We start from the raw sequence: 9,535 nt of genomic DNA on the forward strand, positions 1-9,535 counted from the left end.
TATATACACATATGCTTGTATACATGCATATGTGTATTCTGCATGCAAGTATATGTGTACATATATACATACATACCCACCCTAAATAAATATTCATATATACACATATTTGTGTATATAAAGAGATATAGGTATAGGTAGATATAGCTATAGCTATGGATCATATTATCTAGATGTGGATATATATATATAAATGATATAGGTAGATATGGCTGTGGGTATAAATACAGATGATATAGATGAAGATACAGATGGAGATATAGATGGGAGAAATACATATATGCACACATTCACAACATGTAATATACATGGACTACACATGTGTATTACACACGCAGCACATCATGGATGTGGATACACCCCTTCACTCCCCACCCCTAAATCTTTTCTTTTTTGTTCCTGGAGCCAATGTTTGTCAGGTGACGGCAGCTGCTGACACCTCAGGGTCAAGTTCAGGGTGACTGACTTTTGGGGGCAGCAGGGAGGTGGTTAAGTTCTTCTGAGGCCATGCCAGAAGGTGTGGGATGGGTAGATTCAGGGCTCCTGACTCCCGGTCTCCTGTTTTCCCCATTCCTTGGCTCCCTGCGCTCTGCCAGGTCCCTGATCTCTGTCTCTTCCTCCTCCTACTCTTCCATGCCCACTCAGGGGCTGGGGTTGGTGGTGTCCACGGCCCCTTCCACCTCTGCATCTGTGATCCTTCCATCCCCAAACACTTAGAGAGAGGCGAGGGCGAGTACGGCTCCCCTTAGGATGAACTCTAAGCCAAAGCCTCTTCCTTGTTCTTGATTTGGGGCTGTGCTCCCACCCCCTTCCTGAACCCCCATTCCTGACTCATGTCCTGTCATTTCCATGTCCAATTCTCTCCCTTCTAAGATAGGAAACCGTATAATAAGTATCATGGACCAGGAATCAGGAGTTGTGGGTCCAATCCTGGCCCTGTCACTGACTTGCTCTGTAATTATGGGGATCTCTCAGTTCCTCCATCTGCAAAATGCAAAGATTGGGACCTCCCAGGTCACCCCGCCCTGCCCCACCCAGCCCAGCTCAAACATCCTATGGATCACCCAGTGGATACCATTGTGTTCGGAGGTCCAGCCCCAACCATTCCCCCAAAACACATGTTCCTTCTCAAAACCCAAAGTACATTAAGCCAAAGAAATTATTCTCTAGTTGTGGAAATTGCAGGCATGATAGGAGGCAGATAGATTTTTTCTCCGGAGAGTGGGGGGAAGGTGGTGGGGAGGAGGGATAAAAGCTTCATGGAATCTGTCAGCTTGCATCGTACAGGCAGCTGCTCATTTCACCAATGCGTAGGGCCTCCCCAGCCCCCCGCCCCCACCCCCCCTCACATTTGCTGTCTGTCTCTAAGCCCTTGCTGGTGAAGGCCCTGGGAGAGTAAAGGTTTGGGGATCTCATGGCCGATTTCCCCAGACTCTCCCCTCTCTTCCCACACTTCCCCTAAGGTCCCCATCCTAAGAACATGGGCTTGGTTTAGTGGGAAGAGGCTGACCCTGTCTTGGGCCTCCCTTGGGACTCAGTATGTTTCAGAAGCGGAATCCAGCCTCCAGCGGGCGCGAGCACTGGTGGAGAGTGTGCAGAAGGAGAAGGTGGAATTACTGAACCAGCTGGAAGAGGAGAAGAGGTAGGAAGGCAGGGCCGGGCGGGTCGGGGTGGAGGGCAGGGAGCCCCCTAGGAGGAGCAGGGGCTCTGAGCTGGGGGTGGAGGAAATGTGCAGGAAATCCCAGAACTGATGGCACAAGCTCCCGCTGTAGAGGCAAGGGCCCCGGGTTCAAATCCTCCCTCGGATTCCCGTTACCAGCATGAGCCAGCGTAAGTCACTTCAGTTCTCCGGGCCTCCGTTTCCTTCTTTATAGATGAGGCAGGTAGGCCAGATGTCCTCTGAGGTCCCCTCCAACTCTCGATCTAGGATCTTATTGTCCTGCTTTGAAAGGACCCAGAGATCAGCTTGGACATCCCACAGCAGAAGCTGGAGTCCCCCTACAACACCCTTGGCAGGGGGCCCCTAGCCTCTGCTTGAATACTTCCTCGGACAGGGAGCTTACTCCCTCACAAGCTACCCAGTCTGTTTCTGGACAAGCCTGGCTGTTAAGCTCTTCTCCCCTCATTTGACCCCAGTGACTCCCTCCCCCTGGTCCCCACACCACTCTCTGGAGCAGCACAAAAGAGTCTCTCTTTCTCCTCCGTGATGGCCTTTCAAGTATCCGTCATCCTGTCTTCCCCTCATCTTTTCTCCTCCCTGATAAACAGACCCAGCTTCTTCTCATTCTTGTCTCTCTCTGGAGATACTCTAGCCCAGAGGTGTCCAAGGGCATGCAATGTAGCTGGGAAATGGTTAACAAAAATGACTAAAAATACAATACCACATAGATAATGTTAATTTGTGGTTTTCTAAGTCAATATATAACCCAAAGGGATCAATTTCTATTTGAGTTTGATGTTCTTGTTGTAGCATGTCTTAGAAACAGAAAGACCTGGGCTCTAGACTCACCTCTGACTCATCCTGGTTGATCTGGACCAAGTGACCCTGGGCAAATCACTGAACCCCTCAGTGCCCCCAGGCTCCTCGAGAAGGAGCTGACCTGTATTTGTAGCGGAAGTCATCTGACCCACGGTCCAGGCCCTCTGTGGGTCGTTCTAATTCTAGTTGAGGTCCCTTCCAACTCTCAAATTTGGTGATTCTGTGACTCCCCGCTTTGTTACTTAGGAAAAGTCACTTAAACTCTGCCTCAGTTTCTTCCTCTGTAAAAAGGTATTTGGGGTGTTATTTTCAGATCTGTGTGCCGCTTTCTAGAAAGAAGAGAGGTGAACTGGATGAAGTCCAGAGTGGGGCTGTCTGCGTGGGAAAGAGCTCGGGGTCCGGGTCACATGGGGCTCAGAGGAAGGAATTGTCTGGGGATTGTTAGCCAGGAGAAGAGAGAAGATTTAGGGAGGGCACAATTAAGTTAATTTCAGGTATTTATCTTGTTGTCACATGGAAGAGGGATTCGATTTGTCCTGCCGAGCCACAAAAGGCAGAATCAAGAGCTGGAGAGAGGTCAATTTAATCCGAATGTCAGGAAGAACATCAGAACTATCCCAAAGTAGAATGGGCTGGCTGCCTCAACAGGTAGTGAGCTCTTTGTCACTAGAAGTGTTCAAGCAAAGACCTCAAGGTCGCTCGTCCAGGGATGTTGTACGGGGATTCTTATTCAGGTGTAAGTTCTGCTAGAGAACCTCTGACATCCCTTCCACCTCTAGACCTGTGACCCAGTGGTCCTTCTGTTAGCTAATATTTATAAAAATACTCTGAGTTTTCAAGAGGGCTTCACATGTACGATCTCGTTTGATCCTCGCAGTAACCCTAGGAGGTAATTGCTATTATCCCCATTTTACAGATGAGAAGGCTGAGACAGAGAGCTTAGAACTCGTGTCTCCTGCCTCCCAGTCCAGACTGTGAGGCTCTTTGGGAACTCTGTAGACCTCAGGGGTTCTCCATCGCTCCAGAAATCCACCCTGCCCCCATCCCCAAGATCATGGCGTACCTCTCTGAGCATGAGGCTGCTTGCTAGAGCTGCTGTTTGTAGGGGTGACAGTGCCGTGGGCCGCCACACCTGTTGTCACCGTCTGCTCGAGCAGCGGAGGACAGTTTGTTTTTATTTGCCAATGCTGAGCAGTCCAGACCTCCACTTCTGGCTTCTGGGGTGCCTCTCCTACCCAAGCGAACTGTTCAGAAGCAGTTGTCACCGATTAGCACAGACCTTAGGGTGGCGGGAGGAGGGGGGTGTGTAGAGGCCCCTGGTAGGCAGGCAGGAAGAGGCCCCACCCAATAACCAGCTCTCTTCTTGAAGAATATTATTGATTCTCTCTGATAGACCCCAGGATAGACAGGGGGTGGTCTGTCTCCCCTGACCATCCCAGCCTCCATCCCTTGCACCCCACCCTCACACGCCTCCATCCCTTGCATCCCACCCTCCCATGCCTCCAACCCATCCACCTCCTTTTTTTGCATGTGATGCAACTAGGCACATGGTGTCTCTCAAACATTTGGGTCGCTTCTTTTCAGATCCAGATGTCAATATTGGCAGCTTCCTATCGGCCCCATTTATCATTGGATCATGAATTTAGCGTTGGAAGAGACCTCAGAGGCCGTTAGAACGACCCCCTCCTTTTACAGATGTGAAAACTGAGGCCCAGGGAGATAAAGCGAGTCAATCTAGGTAATACAGGTAGTAAGTGACAGAGGCTGAATTTGAATCCGGCTCCCCTGACTTCAAATCCAGGGCTCTTTTCACTGTACCAAGCTGCATTCAGTTTGGGGAATGGATGGTGCAGAGTAATGGAAAGATTTGGCCCTTCCTGCCCCTGTCTTCTATTCTGTGTGTGACATTCCTCACCTGTGCAATGGAGGAGGATGGAATAGGTGAGCTCTGCAATCCCTCCTAACTCTCAGTCTGTGAGCCTTCTCTGGGCCTCAGTTTACTCATCTTTAATAAATAAATAAATAATGATGACAACTAAATGATAAATAAATTATAAATAATGATAAATAAGTAATAATGACAAATAGTAGCTAACATTTCTACAGTACTCTGAGTTTCACAAAGCACTTTATATGTTACCCCTATTTTACAGATGAGAAAACTGAGGCTGAGAGCGGTTAAGTGACTAGCCTAAGACCACCCAGCTAGAAAGCATCTGAAGTTGGATTGAAATAGGATAATATGTTAGATGGAGATGACCTTGGAGGCCATCCAGGCCAACTCTCCTGGTTTTGCAGATTAGGAAACTGAGGCCCAAGGACAGGAAGTGATTTGCCCAGAGTTGAGCAGGTAGCAAGCATCAGAAGTGGGATTCGAATCCGGGTCCTATGACTCAAGAGCTGGGTCTTGGTCCACTGTACCTTGTTAGCCCTCCTGACTCCAAGCCCGGCTGTCTGGACAGTGACAGGCCTAACCGCTCCACGGAGGGCTCTCTCCATGGCCCGGCGGTCTCTTCCAGGTGTGATTTCTGGGGTTCCAGAGTTGGGAAGGACCTCAGCAGCCTCTCGGTCCTCCGACCTCCCAAGGAAGTCCGACAGCGACTCGGTCCTTGGCTCTTTTCCCTGGGACAGCGTCCTCTATCTCAGCTGGCGGTCAGGGCCCCAGGGCCAAGGGAGCCGTGGCAGCAGGTGGCCACCACAGCCCTTACGGCCAACCCGTTCCATTTTAGCCAAATTTGAAGGACTCCCAAAGAGCCCACGTGGAAGAGGAAGAGGAGGGTCCAGGGAGGAGGTTCTGCCTTGGTGGAGAGAGAGGACGGGAAGCTCAGTGTCTGGCTCCCGGTGTCTCCCGGGCCTGGCCTGACCTGGCCACTTGTGGCAGATGCTAACATGAAAAGAAGAGCCACTTTTGTGCTTCGGGAAGGCCCCCTCTATAAAAATAGACCCTGGATTTATATTACTGTTGTTTGCCCTTTTGTTATGAAGATCCTGGAGGTCAGGGTGGACCCCATTCTTATGAGTGACCCAAGTTCTGTCCGGCTGCCCTGAGGCACCAGGAGCCCAGCAGGTGCCCGAAGACAGGACTTGGTTCCCATCTCTTTTTGTATTTTCAGCACCTAGCACAGCTCCTTACACAAACAGCAGGTGCTTAATAAATGTTGAAATGAATTGAAATGATCAAAGCCATAAGACTGTGGTGTGGGGGCAAGGGTGCCTGGTCTCCTAGCCATGGTCCTCTCAAGTCTGGCGTGATCATGCCACGGTGGTCAGAGTAATGAGATGGCTTTTCTCCTTTCACCCCTTTATCCACAGGAAAGTGGAAGACCTCCAATTCCGGGTTGAAGAGGAGTCCATCACTAAGGGAGACCTAGAGGTAAGGGTCTCAGGGCCTCTGCCCACACAGCTGGAACATCTGGATCCTCAAGGGCTGGTTGGGTGGTGTGGGGACTCTGGGGTCCAAGCAGTATCCCTGGGGACTCCCAGTTTCCTTTCCAGCATCAGCAGTATAAAAGGGGAAAGTCGGTGGAATATGGGGGGCATTCTTAAAACTTCAGGGGAGCAGTATAAGGGAAGAGGCTGAGGGAGGGCTCGGGATTGAAGAAGAAGAGTTCTGAGCTTGGTATACAGTAGGTGCTTAATAAATGTTTATTGAGTGACTGCCTTTGATCCAGAGTCCCCAAAGGTCAAAGCCAAGAGGTATTGATACTGCCCATTTGTGTTATAGTAGGTGTTCAATTTCAAGCCCGAGGTCCTGGGTTCAAATCCACTCCTTATAACCAGTGTGACCTCAGATAAAACATTCAATTTCTCTGAGCCTCAGCCTTCTCCTCTCTAAAATTGAGGGGGTTAGATTAGGTGATCACTGTTGTCCCCCAGCCAGAAGAGAAGAGGAGAGAGAGATCTAGACACCAGCCACCCTTTGCCACGTGACAAATTATGTGACATTGGGCACATCCCTTCCCCTTTCTTTGCCTCAGTTCCCTCATCTGTATAATGAGAGGCATTGTTTATCTCTTCAGTTTCTCCCCATCACAGACTGAGCAGTGGAACTGGGCTTCCCAGCCCATTTTCTTTAGACAGAGCCTCCAAAACCTTCCCCTGAAGCCTTCAGCTCCTGTTAGATTTTGGTTAGAATTTTGGGTGGAGACAGTTTGGAGTTGAGAGCTGGGAGTCATAGACTTTTATTTTTAGAACAAGAAGGGACCTTCGAGATGATGCAACCCAGCCCAGCTCCCTTTTCAAAGAGGGAAAGTCAAGCTGAGAGAGAGGAAGAGACTTTCCCGAGGTCTCACCACAAGTTAGGGACGGAGCTCGGGCTGAAACCTAGGTCTCTTGACTCGCGAATTCACCGCGTTCTCGCCACCATATTGCTAGATTTCCAAATTGCCACAGCCAGCCTCCCTCACCTCAGTGGGGTGATAGAGGAAGTTACAGGACAAGGGATTAGCTAGAACCTCTTCTTCTGGAGGAAGCCCAGGAATTTAGTGAGTCTGAAAAAACGGCTGCCCTGTGGTGGAATCACCTAAAAAGAAGGATTCATGGGTGGTGAGAACCTGGGCATTGTTAACACAACAAGTATGTCGGATGTCAGATGCAGGGCGAGAGCTAAAAGTATAAGGCACAATACTTAAAGCAGACCCCTCCCCACCCCCAGATAGCCCTAACTATTGTGAGCTAGGGAGGATCAAAGCATGAGATGAGGAAAAGGCTGTTAAAGTATTTGAAGGGTTCTCGTGGGTGGAGGGATCAGATTTGTTCTCTTTGGCCGGAGTGGACAGAACCAGGAGCAATGGGGAAAAGTGGCCAAGAGATGCATTTAAGCTCAAAGTCAGCATCAATTCCGGACCGTGAGAGCTGTCCAATGGGGGATGGGCTGTCTAGGGAGGCAGTGGGATCTCCCTGCTTGGATGTCTCCAAGCAGAGGTTGGATTGACCCCTTGTTGGGGATGTGACAGCCAAGCTACCTTTCATATGTGAGTTGGATAAGATGGCTGCCAAGATCATTTCTAATTCTCTGATTCTGGGGTTTTATGTTGTTTTTCAGTCATGTCCGACTCTTTGTGACTCCATTGGGGGTTTTCTTGGCAAAGATACTGGAGCGGTTTGCCATTTCTTTCTCCAGCTCATTTTATAGATGAGGAAACTGAGGCAAACAGGATTACATGACTTGCCCAGAGTCACACAGCTAGGTTAGATTTGAACTCAGAAAGATGAGTGCTTTGGACCCCATACTTGACACTCCATGCACTATGGCACCACTATAGCTGCCCTGTGTAGGTAAGTGATCACTCCTAGCTGAATGTGCTAGGATTATAGAATGTTAGGGCTGGTTCCAAACCTTAGAGGTTCAACTCTATTATCATTTTACAAAAGAGAAAAGTGAAACTAGGACAGTTCCCAAGGTCACACAGCTAGTAAGTGGCCGAGCTGGGATTCGGACTCAGGTCTTCTGCCTTTCCCTCCTGTGCTCTCTCCCTGGTGTCTCTCAACCCTAGCCAATGCAAGAAGTTTATACCCATATTTCTCAGTTTCCTGAGTGGAAGGAAGCCTGTGAGGTGACTCAGGAGCAGCCAGGGAATGCTGGCAGGATCCACTGCTTTGCCGGGGACTTGGGGATGACTTAAGTCTCCTAAGCCTTATTTCCTGGAATCAGTTTCATCAGTCAGTCCCCTGACTCCAGTTCAGTGTGTCAGGGGTTTGGTATCCCTTGGCCCAGCAATCTCCTAAGGCTTTCCAGCTGGGGCTTGCTGGAAATTTCTGAGTCCCTAGATCTGACACATTCATCCTTCTGCAAAAATAGGCTAGCTGCCTGGACCTGCCAGGAGTTCAGGTGGGGCTCCCAACTCTGACTCTAGCATATCAAGGGATCTGATTTACAGGAGAGGGTTGGGGATTTTAATCATTCATTTTGGGGAGCTGTTCTTTTGTAAAGGAGTGACCTGGTGACCTGGCTTCATAGCCCGTCCTCAAATGCTTTCTAGCTATGTGATCATAGGCTAGTCAATTCCCCTTCTGTGAGCCTCAGTTTCCTCATCTGTAAAAGGGGGATAATAATCCTTGTCCTACCTGCTTCATGGAGCTGGTAGGAGGAAAACATTGTCTATGCTTTCCAGTGCCATGGAAAGGCATCTGCTAAACTGGGAAATTTACCAGTGCAGGCCTGGTGATGACCAGTATATCTGTCACCAGATGACTGGCCAGCCCGGCTAACTTTGGAGAGATTCATCACCAAGTGGGCTGTGAGGTGAGGCATTTTTAAGCCACAGCAACTCTTGGATACCATCCATCAGTCAAGCAACAAGGATTTATTAAGTGCCTACTATGTGCCGGGCATTGTGCTGAGAGCTGGGACTGCAAAGAAGGAAATGATCCCCCTTCTCAAAGAGTTTACAGTCTAATGAAGGATACAACAAATACATTCAAAATATATGCAGCACAAATAGAAAATGAAGAAATGCAAATATATGGGTGTATACCTATACATACATATGCATATGTAATATATACACACACAGATATAGATATATATACACATACATACATATGTGTGTGTATATGAAGGGGAATCAGGAAAGGCTTGAGCCACCTCTTAAAGAAGTTAGAGATTATGTGAGGTGGAGGACATTCCAGGCAGGTAGCACAGCCAATGCAAAGGCACAGAGATGGGAGATATAGCATCATGATTGAAGAACAGAGAGAAAACCATTTTGATGGTTTGGCAGAGTGTGGGAGGGGGAGTAATGTCCAAGGAAACTTGAAAGGTAGGACTTTACCCTAGAGGCAACAGGAAGTCACTGGAGTTTATTAGATACCGGAGCAGATGACTGGATCCTCACTTAAGTAACATTACTTTGGCAACAGTGTGTAGGACGGACTGCAGTGGCAAGAGAGATTGGAGGCAGGGAGATCCATTAGGAGGCAACTGCAGTAATCTAGGAGAGAGATGATGAGGGCCTGAACTAAGATGGTAACTGTCTGAATGGAGAGAAACATGGAGGGAGCACAATCTGCAATGAAAGAAAGAAAGAAAGAAAGAAAGAAAGAAAGAAAGAAAGA

The 9,535-nt window shown here is 48.9% G+C and overlaps 1 protein-coding gene across 4 annotated transcripts in view; it reads left to right on the forward strand.

The window, feature by feature from the left end:
• The window catches only part of CLIP2 (CAP-Gly domain containing linker protein 2), a 128,054-nt gene that overhangs the window by 79,485 nt on the left and 39,034 nt on the right, over positions 1 to 9,535 (forward strand). For all 4 annotated transcript variants that reach the window (XM_027861794.1, XM_027861797.1, XM_027861795.1 and 1 more), the window contains 2 exons: positions 1,539 to 1,642; positions 5,792 to 5,852. In XM_027861794.1, coding sequence (XP_027717595.1) covers positions 1,539 to 1,642; positions 5,792 to 5,852 — 165 coding nt within the window. The remainder of the gene's footprint in view (positions 1 to 1,538; positions 1,643 to 5,791; positions 5,853 to 9,535) is intronic.

The sequence above is a fragment of the Vombatus ursinus genome, unplaced genomic scaffold (genome assembly GCF_900497805.2).
Source record: "Vombatus ursinus unplaced genomic scaffold, bare-nosed wombat genome assembly UNPS02014768.1, whole genome shotgun sequence".
NCBI lineage: Eukaryota > Metazoa > Chordata > Mammalia > Diprotodontia > Vombatidae > Vombatus > Vombatus ursinus.